Raw genomic sequence first — 20,166 nt, 5'->3', positions numbered from 1 at the left:
TTGCAGGCTGAAGAGGTACAGCCCGGATCCATGTTGACCATCTCAGTGAGAGCTAAGGCTGAGTCCCAGCAAATTAACAGATGGATGTTGGGCTTGATGGACCCATGGTCTGATCCAGTAGGGCTGCTTTTAGGATTAGGGGATGAGTTCTAGGATGCATACCCAGAAAAGCCAGGCCTATGATCCTAGAACCCATCCAACGCTCCTCTATGGCTGCACATTGCAGGGAAACAGAAGCAGATTATTTGTCTTTCAGGATAGTTAGTTCATCATTCTTCACCTTGAAGAAAGCTGTAGAGGTCCCTGGGTGATCTGTTGCCTCCAGGTAGCTGCCCCGGGAGGTTCCTGTATGAAATACTTCAGAATAACTAACTGAATATCATCTCTTTTGCAGGCTGCGGGAACAGCGCTCTGAGTTATGACCTCTTCCAACTTGGTTATACAAACATCACCAGCATTGACTACTCAGAAGCATGCATTGCACATATGCAAGCCCACTACGCTCATTGCTCAAGTTTGCACTGGGCAGTGATGGACGCCCGGGCCTTGACTTTTGTAGATGGGAGCTTTGATGTAGTCTTGGAGAAGGGTACTCTGGATTCCCTGATGGTGGAAGAAACAGATCCCTGGAATGTCTCCCACGAGGCCAGAATGCTTCTGGATCAGGTGTTAACAGAGGTGAGGAGCAAGAATTCTGGTTGATAGATGGGGTGGATGACACTGTCTGCCATTCAGATGTGCCACTTCTTGAATATCAGCCACTTTCCAAAGTATGGCTTCAAGGGCATTGGATGAACATCACTGCTTGTTTTTTTTTTGTTTTTTTGCTTGCTTGCTTGCTTGCTGTTCAGCAGTGCTGCAGAATCACATTTTACTTCTGAAAAATCCATTTTTCTTTCCAGTTTCTAGTCCTCATGTTTATTACTGCAGAAGGTCTGATTTGTGTCCTATAGGAATAACCGTCCCTTGCTTCTGGCCTTCCATCATGCTGCAATATTCTGTGTGCCCACCATGATCCTTATATGTGCATATCACCGCCTCCTGCCATCACACAGCTCCTTTCTTGGGTGTGGGCGGGGGGGGGGCGTTCTACAAAACCTGAGGTCTGCACAGGCTAAAATTACAGATTCAGACAAGGGGAAGCAAACTGGGGAAGCCTATTCAAAATAGCATGCATTTCAGTGATCCTCAAAAATTAGTTTGGCCGTAGTATTTGAGTTGATAGGATGCAAAATGTGGATGGCACAGAAAGCTTGAACAGACGTGGTGATCTTTTTGCCTTTCCCCCTCATTATGTTGAATAATGTGGCCCCATCTGCACCAGGCACTTCAAGCGATACCATACCACTTTAAACACTTATGGCTTCTCCCAAAGAATTCTGGGAACTGAAGGGTTCTGAGAGTTGTTAGGAGACCCATATTCCCTTCCTAAAGTGACAATTCCCAGAGTTCAGTGCGAAGAGCAATTGTTAAGCCACTCTGGAAATTGTAGCTATGTGAGGGGAGTAGGGCTGTCCTAACAGCTGTCTGCACCCTTAACAAACTACTGTTCCCAAGGGGAAGCCATGACTATTAAAGTGCTATCATAGTGCTTTATTATTTATTTATTTATTTATTTCAATTTATATACCGCCCTTAGCAGAATAGCTCTCAGGGCGGTGAACAAACAAGATAAAATACAATATATCATAATAAAAATCATAAAAACATATACAAACAAACAACAAAAAACACTACAAAAACACAATACGACAAAAATTAAAAAATACGGATTAAAAGATTAAAATGGTTAAGAAAATTAAAATGCCTGGGAGCATAAAAAGGTCTTTACCTGGCGCCAAAAATATAGAAGTGTAGGCGCCAGGTGTACCTCTTCGGGGAGGCTGTTCCACAACTCAGGGGCCACCACAGAAAAGGCCCTAGATCTAGTAACCACCCTCCGGGCTTCCCGATGAGCTGGTACCCGGAGGAGGGCCTTAGATTCTGAACGAAGTGAACGGGTAGGTTCGTATCGAGAGAGGCGTTCCACAAGGTATTGAGGTCCCACGCCGTGTAAGGCTTTATAGGTAAGAACCAGCACCTTGAATCTCGCCCGGAAGCAAATAGGAAGCCAGTGCAGACGCGCCAAGACAGGTGTTATATGCGAAGACCGACTGGTCCTCGTCAGTAGTCTGGCAGCTGTGTTCTGCACCAGCTGAAGCTTCCGAATTGTCTTCAAGGGCAGCCCTACGTAGAGTGCATTACAGTAATCCAATCTTGAAGTTACCAGAGCGTGAACAACGGAGGCGAGGTCGTCCCTGTCCAGATAGGGGCGTAGTTGGGCTACCAGACGAAGATGGTAAAACGCATTCCGTGCCACCGAGGCCACTTGGGCCTCGAGAGACAGGGAAGAGTCGAGAAGAACCCCCAAACTACGTACCTGTTCCTTCAGGGGGAGTGTAACCCCATCCAGAACAGGGTTAACATCCACCATCTGACCAGGGAAGGCATTCACCAACAATGTCTCGGTCTTGTCTGGATTGAGTCTCAGTTTATTAGCTCTCATCCAGTCCATTATCGCGGTCAGGCAACGGTTCAGCACATCAACAGACTCACCTGAAGAAGATGAAAAGGAGAAATAGAGCTGCGTGTCATCAGCATACTGATGGCAACGCACTCCAAAACTCCTGATGACTGCATCCAGCGGCTGCATGTAGATGTTGAACAGCATGGGGGACAAAACCGACCCCTGAGGCACTCCGCAATGGAGAGTCCATGGTGTCGAGTGATGTTCCCCAAGCACTACCTTCTGGTGACGATCCGCGAAGTAGGAGTGGAACCACTGCCAAGCAGTGCCCCCGACACCCAACTCCGCGAGTCTCCTCAGAAGGATACCATGGTCGATGGTATCAATCGCCGCTGAGAGATCAAGGAGAATCAACAGAGTCACACTCCCCCTGTCCCTCTCCCGACAAAGGTCATCATACAGGGCGACCAAGGCTGTTTCGGTGCCAAAACCGGGCCTGAAACCAGATTGAAACGGATCTAGATAATCGGTTTCATCCAAGAGCGCCTGGAGTTGGCTGGCAACCACCCGCTCCAAAACCTTGCCCAAAAAAGGGACATTCGCCACCGGTCTATAGTTGTTTAAATTATCTGGGTCCAAGGAGGGTTTCTTTAAAAGAGGTCTCACTACTGCCTCCTTGAGGCTACCAGGGACCACTCCCTCCCTCAAGGAGGCATTAACCACCTCCTTGGCCCAACCAGTAGTTCCAGCCCTGCCAGCTTTCACTAGCCAAGATGGGCAAGGATCCAGAACAGACGTGGTCGCCCGAACCATTCCAAGCACCTTGTCCACTTCCTCGAGCTGCACCAACTGAAACTCATCCAATAAAGAAAGACAAGGCCGTGCTCCGGACACTTCAATGGATTCATCTGTCACAACATCAGAGTCAAGGTCCCTGCGAATACATGCAATCTTATCTTGAAAGTGTCCAGCAATTTCATTACAGCGGGTCTCAGATATTTCCATAGTATCATGGGGGCCAGAGTGTAAGAGCCCTCGCACGACTTTAAAAAGCTCCGCTGGGCGGCTTAAAGATGATCTAATAGAGGCAGCAAAATAGAGCTTCTTTGCTGTCCTTACCGCTTTTGTATACAACTTATTGGTGGCACTTACCAAGGCATGATTGTATCCACTGGGAGTTTTCCTCCATCTGCACTCCAGCCTCCTCCTCTCATGTTTCATCGCTCTCAGCTCCGGGGTATACCACGGAGCTGTATGAGCTCTACAGCGAAGGGGGCGCGCGGGAGCGATCGTGTCAATAGCCCGGGTCATTTCTGTATTCCACAGTGCGACCAGGGCCTCGACAGGAGCACCAGTCCTATCAGCCGGAAAATCTCCCAGAGCCCTCTGAAAACCTACGGGATCCATCCGGCTCCGGCTTTAAATGTAAGGAGCAGATGCAGCCTTTAATCCTTCTGACAACAACCAGAAAAAATATGTTGTTGTTATGTGCCTTCAAGTCGATTATGACTTATGGCGACCCTATGAATCAGTGACTTCCAGTAGCATTGTTGTAAACCATCCTGTTCAGATCTTGTAAGTTCAGGTCTGTGGCTTCCTTTATGGAATCAAGCCATCTCTTGTTTTGGCCTTCCTCTTTTTCTACTCCCTTCTGTTTTCCCCAGAATAGAATAGAATAGAATAGAATAGAATAGAATAGAATTTATTCTTGCGGTCAGAGACCAATACAAAGCATCAAACATCGTATAAAACAAATTAAAAGATCATACATTTGCTAACTAGGATCAGACTGTGTAGGCAGTTGAGCTAACAGTGTTCTGCGGAGGGTAATTGCCTTCGCACAGAATCTAGCAATGCTGCATGTAGTTTGGGGATGCTGGTCCGATAAAAGATAGCTGGTATAAAATTAGGAGTCCTGGCCCGGAATCGACTGAATAATTGGAGTTATATTAGAAAGGCGCAGATCGTGATAAAAGGGACAGGTTAAAAGTACATGGGTTACCGTTTCAACTTTTCCCATCCCACAAGGGCATAGACGCGCCTCATGAGGAATTCCACGATATCTGCCCTCGAGGAGAGCTGACGGAAGCACGTCAAGCTTCGCCAGTGTAAATGCTTTTCTGAGTCTAGTATTGGTAAGAGAGCTGAAGTAGTGCGCAGGAACTAAACCCCTGGTGAAGAAAGTAGGATCAAACTTGAATGTTGCCAACGATAGATGGTTTGGAGTTCTACATCCAGGATTCGTTGTGAAATAGCCAGCCACGCTTTAGAGAAGCCCAGCATGGAGATAGCAGGGAGAGAAAAACCGAGAGTTGCAAATTTCCTGATCAGAGACTTATGCCAGTTGGATTTATATGAATCAGAAAGGACTAGGGGGGCCAAACCCACAGGGAAAAACCACAATTTTAACCAAAGTCTCGCTTTAAGTTTCCAAATGCCAGCCTCAATTGTGCGAAGACCTGCTTCCAGTCTTAAGATGTTATTGGAGACGCATGTCGGTGTCCCTAAAATAGACCTCAAAAATTTAGTTTGAACTGGTTCTAAAGAAATGGATTTGGAATAGACCAGTGCTTGAGAGCCATAAAGCATTTGAGAGATGACTTTTGCCACGAAGACTTGAATGGCGGAGGGGACATATTGCCCTCCCTTGGTATAAAAGAACGACAGAAGAGCCTTCGAGTTCCTCCGGGCGTTGGTGATGGTGTTCTTTGCATGGAGATGCCATGCTCCGGAGGAGTGGAAAGTCACTCCCAGGTACCGGTACGAGGAAACCTGTTCAGTTGGGAGACCATTAAGTTGCCAGCTGTGCCTCACCTTTTTCCTGGTGAACACTAGTACTTTCGTCTTTGCATGGTTTATAACTAGTCTGCCAGTGCCCGAAGTAGTCGACGCAGGCCGATGCTGGTCAGCGATAGCAACACTGTGTCATCGGCATAGAGTAATATAGATAAGGGTTTGTTGGCAAGAGTAGGAGAATGTGATGAAATCTGCGCCAAAGAACTAACCAAGGAATTTACGTAGAAATTGAATAGAGTTGGAGCTAAGACACAGCCCTGCTTGACGCCCTCATAGGTGGGGATTGGTTGGTCAGATGGCCCGCGTTGTTACACCTAATACAAAGTTTAGTGTTCTCATAGAGGCATCGTATGAGAACTAGAAGGCGTCTGTCGATGTTGGTTGACTCAAATTTTTCCCAGAGTTTAACTCTAGGTATAAGATCGAAAGCAGTTTTAAAATCTATAAAAGCCGTTTTTCCCAGCATTATTGTCTTTTCTAGTGAATCCTGTCTTCTTATTATGTGTCCAAAGTACGATAACCTCATTTTCATCATTTTAGCTTCTAGTGATAGTTCTGCTTTAATTTGTTCTAACACCCAATTATTTCTCTTTTTCGCAGTTAATGGTATGCGCATAACTCTCCTCCAACACCACATTTCAAATGAGTTTATTTTTCTCTTATCCGCTTTTTTCACTGTCCAACTTTCACATCCATACATAGAGATCGGGAATACCATGGTCTGAATGATCCTGACTTCGGTGTTCAGTGATACATCTTTGCATTTGAGGACCTTTTCTAGTTCTCTCACAGCTGCCCTCCCCAGTCCTAGCCTTCTTCTGATTTCTTGACTATTGTCTCCATTTTGGTTAATGATTGTGCCAAGGTATTGGTAATCCATGACAAGTTCAATGTCCTCGTTGTCAACTTTAAAGCTACATAAACCTTCTGTTGTTATTACTTTAACCTTCTTGACATTCAGCTGTAGTCCTGCTTTTGTGCTGTCCTCTTTAACTGTCAACAGCATTTGTTTCAAATCATTACTGTTTTCTGCTAGTAGTATGGTTTGTTGTTGTTGTTGTTATTGTTATGTGCCTTCACCGACTACGACTTATGGCGACCCTATGAATCAGCGACCTCCAGTAGCATCTGTCGTGAACCACCCTGTTCAGATCTTGTAAGTTCAGGTCTGTGGCTTCCTTTATGGAATCAACCCATCTCTTGTTTGGCCTTCCTCTTTTTCTACTCCCTTCTGTTTTTCCCAGCACAATTGTCTTTTCTAGACATACCCCCTCCATACCCCCTCTAGGATGCACACCTTAATGTGGTGAGCGGGTTTGAGAGTGTTGAAGAAGCTGGCATCAATGCTGTCAGGAGTCTAGGCCAAGAGGCTAAACTCCTAGCAGGGGCACCCAAGGCAGAATTGTCAAAGCTGAGACACCAGACTAAGATGCATCCAAACTCAGAGGAAGGCAATGGTAAACCACCTCTGAATATCTCTTACTACGAAAACCCTATGAACAGGTTATCCAGTAGTATGGTATCATCTGCATATGTTAAATTATTGACATTTCTCCCTCCAATTTTCACACCTCCTTCATCTTGGTCCAATCCCACTTTCCGTATATGTCCTACATACAGATTAAACAAATAGGGTGATAAAATACACCCGTCTCACACCCTTTCCAATGGGGAACCAATCGGTTTCTGCATATTCTGTCCTTACAGTAGCCTCTTGTTCAGAGTATAGGTTGTGCATCACGACAATCAGATGCTGTGGCACCCCCATTTCTTTTAAAACATTCCATATTTTTTCATGATCTACACAATCAAAGGCTTTGCTGTAATCTATAAAGCACAGGGTGATTTCCTTCTGAAATTCCTTGCTTCATTCCATTATCCAACATATGTGCAATATGATCTCTGGTGCCTCTTCCCTTTCTAAATCCAGCTTGGACATCCGGCTTTTCTCGCTCCATATATGGTAACAGCCTTTGCTGTAGAATCTTGAGCATTACTTGCATGGGATATTAAGGCAATAGTTTGATAATTACTGCATTCCCTGGGATCCCCTTCCTTTGGAATTGGGATGTATATTGAACACTTCCAGTCTGTGGGCCATTGTTTAGTCTTCCATATTTGTTGACAATTTTTTGTCAAAATTTGGACAGATTTAGTCTCAGTAGTTTGTAGCAACTCTATTGGTATGCTCTCTGTTCCTGGTGATTTGTTTCTTCCAAGTATTTTAAGAGCAGCTTCCACCTCACATTCTAAAATTTCTGGTTCTTCATCATACAGTTCCTCTGTGAATGAATCTGTCATCCTTGCATCTCTTTTATAGAATTCTTCAGTATATTGCTTCCATCTTCCCGTTATTTCATCTCGGTCAGTCATTGTGTTCCCCTGTTGATTATTCAGCATCCCTACTCTTGGTTTAATTTTCCCTTTAATTTCTCTAATGTTTTGGAATAGGGTTGTTCTTGTTCTATCCTTTTTACTGTCCTCTTTTATTTCTATACAATAACTATTGTAATAGTTATCCCTGTCCCTATGTACTAGGCGCTATATTGTTGCATTTACGGTTCTAACCATGTTTCTTTCTCCTTTTGCTTTTCTTCTCTCTTTAACCATTTTAAGAGTTTCTTCAGTCATCCATTGAGGTCTTTCTCTCTTTTTAACTGGAGGTATTGGCTTTTTGCATTCTTCCCTGATAATGTCCCTGACTTCATAGTTCTTCTGGTTCTCTGTCAACTAAATTTAAAGCCTCAAATCTCTTCCATATTTGATGTTTATATTCTTCTGGGATGTTATTTAAATTGTATTTTGGCATTATGATTGCTTTGTTCTTCTTCTTTAGCTTTACTTTGATTTTCGATATTACCAGTTCATCTTCTGCTACCAATTATATAATCAATTTGGTTCCTATATTGACCATTTGGTGATATCCACGTGTACCATCATCTTTTCAGTTGCTCAAAAAATGTGTTTGCAAGAAACAAATTATTGGCTTCACAGAGTTCATTAAGTCTCTCTCCTGCTTCATTGCTATCTCTTAAGCCCCAATTTCCCCACAGTTTCTGGTTCTTTTCTGTTCCCTACTTTTGCATCCCAGTCCCCCATGATTATCAGTACATCCTATTTTGGTATGTGATCAATTTCTTCTTGTACTTCTGAGTTAAATCTCTCCAATTCCTCTTCTTCTGCATTTGCCATTGGAGCATAGACTTGGATGATGGTTATGTTAATAGGTTTCCCATTAAATCTCATTGATATCACTCAGACCTTGTGTTATAGCTCCTAATTGCTTTTGCTACATCACTTCTCGCTATTAAAGCAACCCCATTTCTTCTTAATTTCTCATTTCCTGCATAAAATATTTTGTAGTTGCCTGATTGAAAATGGTCCCATTCCTGTCCGTTTTAATTCACTCACGCCAAGTATTGTAATGTTGATACGTTCCGTTTCTTGCTTGACAATTTCTAACTTTCCCTGGTTCATGCTTCTCACATTCCATGTTCCTATTGTGTGCGTCGTACAACTCTGGACTCGCTTTCGCATCTGTGCGCATCAGCCTCTGGGCTTCCTTTCGGCTTTGACCCAGCTGCATCATTAGTCACAGCGCTTCTTGTCCTTGTCCTTTGTTCTTCTCCAGTAGCTTGGTGAGTGCCTTCTGACCTGGGTCTCATCTTCCAGCACTATCTCGTATTGCATTTTGGATACTCTGTTCATAGGGTTTTCGTGGTAAGAGGTATTCAGAGGTGGTTTATCATTGCCTTCCTCTGAGTCTGGATGCATCTTAGTCTGGTGCCTCAGCTTTGACCCTTCCGCCCTGGGTGCCTGTGCTAGGAGTCTAACCTCTTGGTCTAGACTCCTGATGGCATTGCTGTCAGCTTCTTCAACACTCTCAGACCCCCTCACCACGTTAAGGTGTGCTAGACAGACAGACAATCCTTCTATGGGGCTATATTGTTTGAGGGGGATTCTCTTGTCTTGTCTTGTCTTACTTTCTTCCTATATTTCAGGATGGAGCCTAAGCGTCAGGCCCTTTAGCATCAAAGCCTCTTACAATTGACATGAGCCCTTGGCCAAGTCAAAACAGGTTCCCTGCATGACAGCTAGAGCAAGGGCAGTACAGCCTGCCCCCCGCCCTCAGATCCCATTATGGTATTTGATTTCACCTTGGGGCTTTCTTGTGCCCTTTTGGGTTTTTCATCATTCTGGGAGAGGAGAACTTTTTGTGCAGATGTACCCAGGAATGAAAAGTTAGAATGGCATCAGGGGTGTGTGAAGTGGTGAAGGTATTGGTGGGAGACCATAAAGGGGGTGCATTGGTGAGCGGGAGGTAAAAGAAGGCATGCTTCTTCTTGGGATGTTAACAAGAAAGCCCAGGCAGCAGGACTCCACACCAGCAACACTTGTTTGGAACCTCTCGGCAGCTCTGGGGTTTGCTTTTGGGAAAGCGAGACCTCTTCCCTCTTGTCAGTTTCTCCCCTGTACCCCCAAAATAAGCCTTGAGTGTCTTGCACATTAAAGAGAAACAACATATTTTCTTATCCCCCCCCAACACACACACCCAGTTTGAATCTCCCCTGGTTGCCATGGTGATGCCTCTCTGTCTTAAATGGCTGCTTACAGATGGCCAGGATTTCAGTTGGAGGGGACTTCTTTTTAAAAAAAAATTTTTTTTTTTGTTAAGGGGGCAGCCCCAGAGAAGTTGTTGGGTTTTTTTGCACCATTTCCATGGGGTTTGGGGGGACAGTGGCTGCACAGGGATTGGGGGGGGCTAAGCACCTTCACACTGCACCCCTGGGGAGGGCACACAGTCGTTGCCACCAGGCCTTGGGAGTCTTCTCTAGGAAGGGGAACAACCCTGTGTTTATATATGGTGTGTCCCACCCCCCCAATATTATTCTGTCTTTCCTTTTACTCACAAGTTCCATCTCATTAGCTTAGCAAATCTCTCTTTCCCTCTCTTCACCCCCCCTAAAAATGAAGGTCTGACCGGCTAGTTCTCCCTGTTACCATGGAAACTCTCATCCCTATTGACTAGGCCATGATGTTGCAATAGGGACAGGCAATGCCTCCAGGCCGTTATTAATTGGTATGATGTGTCCAAAGCAGCGGGAACCATATTGAATTTGGCTCCGTGTGTGTGTGTGTGTGTGTGTGTGTGTGTGTCTGTATGTTTTGGGGGCGGGGAGGAACAGTATGGGATTGGAAATCGCTGCTCTGCGTGCCTGGGAGAGGAGAAGGGAGAGAACAGGAATATTTCTCTGACTCTGGCCCCTCTCCTTCCAAATCTTTCTCAACAGTCTTCTTCCTGCGTTTCTTTCTTACGTCTCTGTATTTTCAAGGCTTTTTTGGGGGTGGGGGGGAGGTAAAGTGACGGAAGCGCTTGGTGAAGATGTGTCCCCCACAAGGGTGGTTTCATTTCTGGCTAGTAGATTGCATCTGAGGAGGAGACGTGCCAAATTAGACCACTGGTCCCTGCAGCTCAGTGTTGCCTGCACTGACTGGCAGCATCTCTCTCCAGGGTTTTAAGCAGGAAGCTTTTCCAGCCCTACCTGGAGAGGCTGCCAGGGACTGATCCTTCAGCATGCAAAGCAGACGCTCTGCCAGCGAGCCATGCACCTTCATAGGTTTCATTGGGTCTGCTTTGGCTGATGTTAGATACGGCCCAGTGACTCTTAGAGCAGCTGGAGTCATTTCCCCTTGCAAGGCAATTCTCACCCCTCTCCTTCCGCCTCCCTCTCTCCCCGCATTTTCCGTTTGATTTCCCACCCTGCCAATCTCCTGCTTGAGTGCTGTTAGTGGGTGATTCCACGGGTCAGTCGCTCTCCCCTCCGCCGCTGCCCTTCAGGAGTCCTGCCATGGGGCGGGTCCCTCTTGTTTCCCTGGCAGATGCAGAATGAGGAATCAGTCCTTCTCTTCTCCCTGCCCAGTGAAGCGTGGGCTTCCTGACTACAAGGCTCAGCCTCCCTTTCCTGAACCCAGGCCTCCCTCTCAGTCAGCTCTCCACCCTCCAGAGAAAGCAAGAGTCTCCCTGCCCAGGGAGGCATCCTTGGTTGACCTCTGCTATCGAGCAGAAAGGCACGCAGACAAGGGATTGGGTGATCTCCCATTTCCCTTGCAGCTAGTAAACTAGGCTGCAGTGACAGAGCCGTTTCAAAGGATTCGAGAATCTCTGCTTCGTTTCAGCTGTTTCCAGAAAAGCGGGGGGGGGGCCTTTGGTTAAGTTTAAAAAAAAAAGTAGCACATTGGAGTAAAAGGTTCTGGCCCTGTCATTTTTACATAGGGAGGCTTTCGAAAGTATGATAAAGTGCTACAGTCCACAATTTGACCACCTTATTTATTTATTCATTCATTTATTTATTTATTTAAAGGTGATTTTTTTAAAGAGAAATCCTGCTCTACAGCCAAAACAGGCTTCCAGAACTGTTTCCAGATCAAAAAAAAAAGAAAAGAAATGCTTCAGGCTTGCGATGTAAAGAAGGCATAACACAAAAGGAAAATGTGCTGGGAGGGAGGAGGAAATCAGCCAGCTCAGGTTCAAGTTCTTGATTACAAGCTGTTCTAATGACCGACTGGGATGGAAAAGTTCAAGGAGAGGAGGTAGCAAAAGTTGCTGATCTCTTAGCTGTGCTGCTGGAGTGGGCGTGCAACCCTTCTCTCCCCTCCTTTGCTGCAGCCTGATCTAATGGCTTCTGCCAGGTGAGCGTTGATGGAGGGAGCTGCTTCCTACCTGCTGCTTGTCATTGGGTAGAACAAGCCTTGTCAGGCAGTTTAACGTCTGATTTGAGATGGATGTGCACATTCCAGTCAAAAACACCAAATTTTTCCTCCCTGCTACTCATTGCCATAGCTTTCCATTTTTGATAGGAACCACTTTCTCCAGGTACATGACAGCATCCATCTTGAAAATTCATGCAAAAACCTATATCTACCAATAGCTTCTAAGTCAAGGAATACAAGTATACCATTTAGAAAAGCAGCAGATGGCTTTTTATTAACACACAAATTAAACTACCTAAAAGTTGCAAAAACAAGAGAAGATGGAATACTGTTAATGTAACAAACACTGAAAATATTGTCACTATATCAACTGCAAATGTGACAGTACATTGTCATCACACACCACAGCACATGCAGTTTATGGTTGACAATGGTTCTGTGCACTTTCAGGTAGCCTTACTTCATGTGCACCTAGCACCACATCAACTCTTGCAGCTGCATTTGAATAGTTCACTGCAGGCCATGGAGGCAACAGGTAACATGTTCCACAAGGAACCCATGGCTGGCTATCTCCATCGAGAGTCCAGCTCCAACTTTCTGGATTAGGTGCGTGTTGTTCACTCTGCCCTCTGGTGCTGCATGTTCCAGCCTGATTTGCAATCTTTGAGTGCTGCAATAGTGCATCCTGGATTGGGGAAAGTCTCCATTGTCTTCTCCTTCTGGCAAAAGAGCTCCCTTCCAGTTTCATTCACATGTTTCAGGACACTGGTCTTATTGTACAGAATAACGATGGAGTGTTTCAGCGGCTGGAAATGTTGAGCATCAACCTCTACTTTCGTAAGGTTGGAGTGCCATGTAGATAAAGGCACATGCCACTTCATGATAGCAATTCCATGCCTCCCATTCTGACCTCTTGCCTCATCCAAAGAATGCAGATGTGGTATCACATCCTGTGAAGCTGTGGAAGACAGGGAAGGCCAGGGATTTCTCCCTACCCAAGTCTTTGTACATAGCAGTGATGTGATACTATGCAAAGGTCTTACCTGTAACAAATGCAACCCAAATGCTCACATCTTGGCACAAGGTGATCAGGTGATAGAACTTTCCAATGAGGATCACCACTACACCCGTGTCAACAGTTTGCACCAGACAGTTAGTACAGCCATTCAGATGGGCATCCTGCAAGTGGATGAGCAGCCTAGTGTCTGTTTTCTCATGGTCACATGGTGCCATGGATTGATCAGTTCCTCAAATAATAGCTGTGGCACCCTATGTGATGATGATTTCCTTGTCTTTGGAGCAATCCACAGCGGCAATCTTGTTGGAAAGGAATGCAAAAAGTTCCTGTTTGTTGGCAAGAAGTAAGAGGTTGGCCCAGTTTCCTGGGAGGTTGTTCTTACCTGCAACCTTTCTCTGAACACCCTTTCTTCGCTTTTGTTTAGTGGATTCTTTGATGCTGCATGTGTCCCATACTATATCAGCTCTTTGGGAATTTTCTAGTTGTTTTATGATGTATGGAACAAATACCTGATCAGCACACTCATCAAATGTCACAGTGCTGGTAGTGGGGAGCACCGTGCATGACAGCTGCTCCATTGAGAAGCTTCACGACAATGGAATCAGGAGGATCACTCTGGGTATCCTTGGAGAGAATGTTCAACAGATCAGATTCCTTTGCTAAGTTCATTTTTCCACCATCAGATAGTGAAGGGGGAAAAGGATGGTTTGCATGGCTGAAGAATGTACTCATGCCACACACCCTATGCTGCATCGTGATGCATGGGGGAGAGAACAGAGAAACATCTCTCTTGAGTAAGGAGATATTTCCCAGTTGTTTTGTCTTCATTTATGGATGTGGAGAACTCAAGAAAAGAAGGGCATTCTTCTTAATTGGCTCAAGAATGGAGCATGTGCGATCAGTTACCACTTCTTTGCAGTATTTGTCGTACTGATCCTTTCCTAGACTATGCACTGTTCGCAATGCTTAGTTTATTGTTTGACCAAATAATCATCCACTGCTTTTCTCAATGGTATACTTGTATTCCTTGACCCAGAAAATGAATATTTAGACACCAAGATTGTGATCCTAAGTGGCTTAGAAGCTGAATTATTGGTTGATACAGGGTTTTTTGTGAATTTTCAAGATGGCCACCATGATGTGTATGGAGGAAGTGGTTCCTATCAAAATGGAAAGCTACAGCAATGGGTAGCATGCAGAAGAAATTTGGTGCTTTTGTCCAGAATGTCCACATCTATTTCCTAACCTGCCTGACTATTAGAGTCAACCTACACACGAATAGAATAAATGTTAGGATACTGGACAGTACTTCAGACTGCAGGGGTTTTTTTTAATATTTTTGAATGCTCCATCAATATAAAAGGTGCTCCCTAGTGAGAAGCAGTCTTGTACACTGGAAAGAGAGGCTTAGCGTAGCCCCCTTCCTGATTATTATTGTTGTTGTATTGCCTTCCTACATGTTGGAAGCTTTTGTTGTGTGTAGAGGAGCAGTAAAAAAAAAGACACCCCCATCTGCAGTGTGAAATGGTACAATCCAGCATCCTAGCACTTCAGTACACCTGTATCTGGACTGCACCATTTCACACTGCAGGTGGAGGCTCACATGATTGACCGTCCCTCCATATAGCAAACAGACATCATGGACAGAAGGTCAGGCTAGGGCACCCGTTGCCCTGACACACTAGTCTTCTTTCTGTGGGGAAAATCTTATTTTTATGGAGGAGCATCCAGTGATGCAGACCTCCACCTGCTACATTCTGAATTGGTACAGTCCAGGCATGGGTTTCCCACCTCAATGAGAACTAGGTCTCTGTAAAGCAGGGGTCGGCAGCCTTTTTTGGGCTGGTGGGCACACTGGAATTTTTCAAAATTGTCATGGCTAGGGATGGGATCCATTGACCAGTGCCAGTTTGAAAGCAACCTATTGACCTAACAGGCTGCTATCGATTGGAGTTTGTTCATCATCTGCAAGCCACTGCTTTTCCTGATCTGTTTTTCCCCTCAGAAAAAATATATTAATATCAATATTTTGTAAGGAAATGTCAATAAATTAAAGAAAATTGATAAATTGAAGAAAATATTAAAAAGTTGATATTAATATCAATATTTTAGATGCATATTTTTAAAAAATACTTTCTGAAAATAGCTGTGCAAAATCACTACATAAAAACCAGTTCTTCAACAACAGCAAATTAATGGAAAATTCTGTACCAAATCTGAATTGGGTAGAATTCTAGCACATCTCTATGTGGGGTCCCAGTCATAAAATCGCTCTAAAGTGTAACATTACACAAAATGGCTGCACATCTAAAAGAGCAGGAAAAAAATAGGACCAGAAAATGGTGCTAATGGGATAACAAAATGGCTGCTGAGGGTGTGGTGTAATGGCTGCCATATCTAAAAGAGACAGGACAAAATGGTGCAGCATCTTACTCCACCAGACACCTGATCAATAGTGGTGGTGGGGAAGCACCTACATCATCCACCACCAAGCTCTTTGCATCTGTCCCTTTTTCAGAACAGAAGGGAGAGGTTGGTGTCCAGTCTTGGCGTCTGAAGAAATGTGGGCATGCTCAAGGGGATGTGTTCTCGGTAAGAGAGGCTGAGCAAGAGCAAACAATCATTGAGCAGGAAGAGCTCCCTACTGGGAGGACGGGCGGGATATAAATCAAATAAATAAATACATAATAAAGAGCTAACTGCGCATTGTAGATCCAGGTGCCACAGGAGGTCCTGGTAAGCGTATTGATGCCTTCTGCTGCAAGGTACGGCTTGGTAGCCTCGGAGCCAAATGGACCAGCTGTCTAGTGGTGTGTGGATCTTGGCTTCTTCACCAAATATATAGCAGTTCCAAAGTGTCAGAGAAATAGGCTGCAAATTCTGGATTTGCAGCCCTAGAAGCTATATATATATATATGTATATATGATCTCTCTCTCTCTGTCTGTCTCTGCCCCCCCATTTAACAGCCCCCCCAGAGACTGCAATAGCTGCCAGTTGGCCACGTTCCATGAAGCTGTCTCTAAGCAACAGCCTTTCCTGTTCTGTTAACTGCAGGCTGCATGGCAAAGGGGAAGTTTATTGGATCTAGTTCAGTGAATATGATGGGTCTGTTTGGGGCTATTTTCATCTCCACATCTCCTCTCTTTTTGCCTCTGTCGTGTGAGGAACTTGGTTTGGGAGCATGGCTAGACTGTCTTTCCCCCACTCTGCAACTGGACTTGGGTGCTTCTCCTGTCCTCTTGTCTGCCTTGCTTGCTATCTCTTGTCATCAATTTATACTAGAATAACACAGCCCCTGAATTCCATTCTAACTCCAGTTTTGTATACATGTCCCATGGGGTGAATCAGAATTCTCCTCTCTGGTGGTAAATGATTGTGTAAACTGGGGATGGCCCACTAGCAGATCTATGGGACAATAATTTTAGGGTGGCCTTGCCTTACAAAGAGAGACAGTGTGGTGTAGCGGTTAAGGTGTTGGACTACGACCTGGGAGACCAGGGTTCGAATCCCCACACAGCCATGAAGCTCACTGGGTGACCTTGGGCCAGTCACTGCCTCCCAGCCTCATGAAAACCCTATTCATAGGGTCGCCATAAGTCAGAATCAACTTGAAGGCAGTCCATTTCATTTTTCATTTTGTCTTGCCAAACTGAAATGCAGGTCTACAGAGATCATTTTGCACAGTTTTGGTCATAGAGAAAAGAGAAGCCTTTTTCAGGCTGTGTGTGTTTTGCCTCCCTATTTAGTTACTTGATTCTATTCATGAATTGCTTCCCATAAAATATGTCGAGGCAGTTTCACAGTAAAAACATCAACGATAAAAGAACGATTCCATATATAAAAACAATTTCAAATCCAATACCGATGTAGACTGAGATAAATATGTCCACTTAAAAGGCTTGTTGAAAAAGGATGGTTTTAAGTAGGTTCCAAAAAGACAATAGAGATGGTGTCTGTCTGATATGTAACGGGAGGGAGTTCCAAAGGACAGGTGCCACCACACTAAAGGCCCTATTCCTATATCTTACAGAATGCTCTCCTGATGAGATGGTATATTCAGGAGGCTTCTCCTGCAGAGTGCAGTAGTCAGCTGGCTATATAGACTTCTAGGCTTTGTAAGTTAAATGAAAAACAGTACTTGAGTTTGTTTTCTTCCTCCTCCCTCTCAGTCCCTTTTCCTTTTATGTAATGATATTGCAGAGCTTGGAAAAGTTACTTTTTTGAACTACAACTCCCATCAGCCCAATCCAGTGGCCATGCTGGCTGGGGCTGATGGGAGTTGTAGTTCAAAAAAGTAACTTTTCCAAGCTCTGGATATTGGTAATATAAGTCTGAGGTCAGGGACTGTCTTATCATTGACATTTTTTAGCCACTCTGGTACCTGTTTGTGGCTGAAGAAAGGGATAAAAATGCTTTTAACAAATAAATAACGCTTTGGTTGGTAGCTCAGAACAGACGAAAGAGTCTTATAACACACAAATAGGGCTGAGGCTGTGTGGCTATGTATGCTTTCAGTTCGAAGACTGTAGTCCGCCATCCCAAATACAGAAGGTGGACCTCCTGGATATAACCATATCCCAGTGGCCTAGGCAGGGTTCACAGCTTGCCTCAGAACATTTATTTGCTATTTGTTTGGGACATTTTGGTCTTCAGAAAAGGGTTCCCAGAGTGGATCACCAGGAATTGAAAACAATAATAAACATAATCAAACTATTCAAATTGGACAAAAGCACTATTATTGTGCTTCTTGTTGTTGTGATGTTCACGCTTAAAAAAACAAATCCTTAAAATATACATGGAGGGGATTATTTGATTTGATTTTTTAAATTGGGTAAGCCAGTGCAAAAGTCTGCAGATTTGAGGTGTGGGATGGCAAAAATAAACACATGAATATAAAACAAAATATTAAAATAGCAGATGTTAAAACCCAGTACTCAATCAGGATTAAAATATAAACGTGAACAGAAGAGCGAAGAGAGGTCTGGACAAATAAAACAGTCTTCATCCCAGGGTATGGTTTTGCAGTCCTCTCTGCTGGCAGGGGCTGATGGGAATTGTAGTCCATGACATTTGAAGGGCCCCAGGTTGATTAAGACTGGTTCTGAAGGCACATGAAGCCACCACCTTGCTTGAAGCTAAGCAGGTCTGGGTCTGGCCAGTGTCTAGATGGGTAACCACCTGAGAGCCATGTTTGTGCCACCTTGGTTTCCATGACAAAAAGAAAGGCAGGATGCAAATGTAAGACAATGAATCTGGTACTGAAACAAGGGAGAGGGCCTTCTCAGTAGTGGCCTCCAAATTATGGAATGATGTGCCTGACGAGGTGCACCTGGCGCCATCACTGTCATCTTTTCGGCGCCAGGTCAAGACTTTCCTCTTCTCCCAGACATTTTAGCATGTGTTTTTAAATTGTGTTTTAAATTGTTTTTAAAAGGTGTGTTTTAAATTTGTATATTTGTTTTAATGTTTTTAGTTACTGTAAACCGCCCAGAGAGCTTCGGCTATGGGGTGGTATACAAATACAATAAATAAATAAGATTGGTGCCTGATGAACCTTCTTGCCAGAGATGGGGTGCCACCACTGAAAAGGCTTTGTTTTGGGTCACCATCTGCCTCTCCTCCCAAAACACAGAACCCCAAAGAAGGCCTGTGGAGGAAGGTCTTATGATCTAGGCAGGCTTGCATGGCAGCAGGAGCTACTTAAGCAGGGATCAGGAACCTGTAGCCCTCCAGATGTTTTGCACTTCAGCCCCAGCCAGCCTGGTTGGGCCTGTGGTTGCCTATGAAGTCTCTGATTCTCCGATAAAGAAGCAACAGCTCGTCCCTATTTGAAAACATGAAGTCTGGCTTTTACCCAGATCTGCCTAAAGTGAAGCATATGAGTTCCTGATGAAAGTAAGGCAGCCTTCTCCAATCTGGTGGACCCCAGCTGTTTGGACCACAACTCCCATCAGCGCCCCAGCAGGGGCTTGTGGGAGTTGTAGTCCAAGACCACTGGGAGATGTATGAGGTTGGAGAAGACTGGGCCAGAAGGTGAGAGTGAGCGTGTGTGCTAGTGAAGCCACCAAGGGGCCCTGTTGGACCTAAGGCAGCCTGAGCTTCCAAAGCGTTTTGACAAACCTCTTCTCAGCCATTAAAGCTTGAGATGCTCCTTCTTAGCCGAAAGGCCGGTTTCTTCACTGTGTAACGTGAAGCTTTCAGCTGTATACAGTGTCTGGGTGCATTCTTCGGTCAAGGTGACTTGAATTCTGCAACCTGTATAAATTATACAGAATTGCATATTTTCCCCTTAGATTGCACAATGCGGTCTTCTTGCTCTGTTCTTGAGGAGCGTGGGGAATGAATGAGCTAATGAGGAGTTGAAGCCCTCACCTCTTGGACACTGCATTCCCTGCTCACTCCCCTTCTGGCTTCTGTGATTTCACCAGACGGGGCTCACAATGCTTTAAAGCCTGAGGACTAGAAAACTTGCTCTCATTTTAAGATGACAGGTGAGATTCTCAGCATGCTCAGCTTTGCATCTGGAACCAAATGGTGCCGCTTTCCTGGGGTGTTGTTGTGAAATGCACACTTTTGCTATGAGGTTACAAAAGCTGGCTTGTACCCTACCTCTCTGTGTGGCTTGGGCCTTAGCGATATCGAAAGCTGCCTTACACTGAGCTGCTATGTTGACCCGTCTGGCTGAGTACTACCTATGCTGGCTGACAGCAGCTCTCCAGGGTTGTCTCCAAAAGCTAGTTTGCCCACCTCCTGTAATCTTCCCTAACCACCACTACAGTCTTTTTAAATCATATTTTTGTCTTGATGCTGCCTTTGGAGAGAGAGAGAGAGAGAGAGAGAGAGAGAGAGAGAGAGAGTGCTGTGGTTTCTGAGTCTCGGAGCATTTCTTTTGACATGCATAGCTTGTGAAACCTTCCTTGGCGTGCCACGTTCCTGCTTTTGGCCAAACCTCATGCTGTCTTTACCCATCCATCTCTGCTGTCTCTGTTTTTTGTTTTTGTGTGTGTGGGGGGGTTTGGCTTTAATTCTCTCTTACCCTTGCTTGCTCACTGAGATGGATAATAATAATAATAATAATAAAATTTTATTTATGTGTCGCCTATCTGGCCGAACCGACGGTCACTCTAGGCGACG

The 20,166-nt window shown here is 44.8% G+C and overlaps 1 protein-coding gene across 1 annotated transcript in view; it reads left to right on the top strand.

Moving 5' to 3' along the window:
* EEF1AKMT4 (EEF1A lysine methyltransferase 4) overlaps positions 1-20,166 on the top strand; it is a 47,696-nt gene that overhangs the window by 13,998 nt on the left and 13,532 nt on the right. The window contains exon 2 of the mRNA XM_061637471.1: positions 395-678. Within this exon, the coding sequence (XP_061493455.1) occupies positions 395-678 (284 nt within the window). The remainder of the gene's footprint in view (positions 1-394; positions 679-20,166) is intronic.

This window comes from Rhineura floridana, chromosome 7 (assembly GCF_030035675.1).
Source record: "Rhineura floridana isolate rRhiFlo1 chromosome 7, rRhiFlo1.hap2, whole genome shotgun sequence".
Lineage (NCBI taxonomy): Eukaryota > Metazoa > Chordata > Lepidosauria > Squamata > Rhineuridae > Rhineura > Rhineura floridana.
Note: the sequence above shows the minus strand (reverse complement) of the source record. Positions and strands in the feature narration are given on the sequence as shown.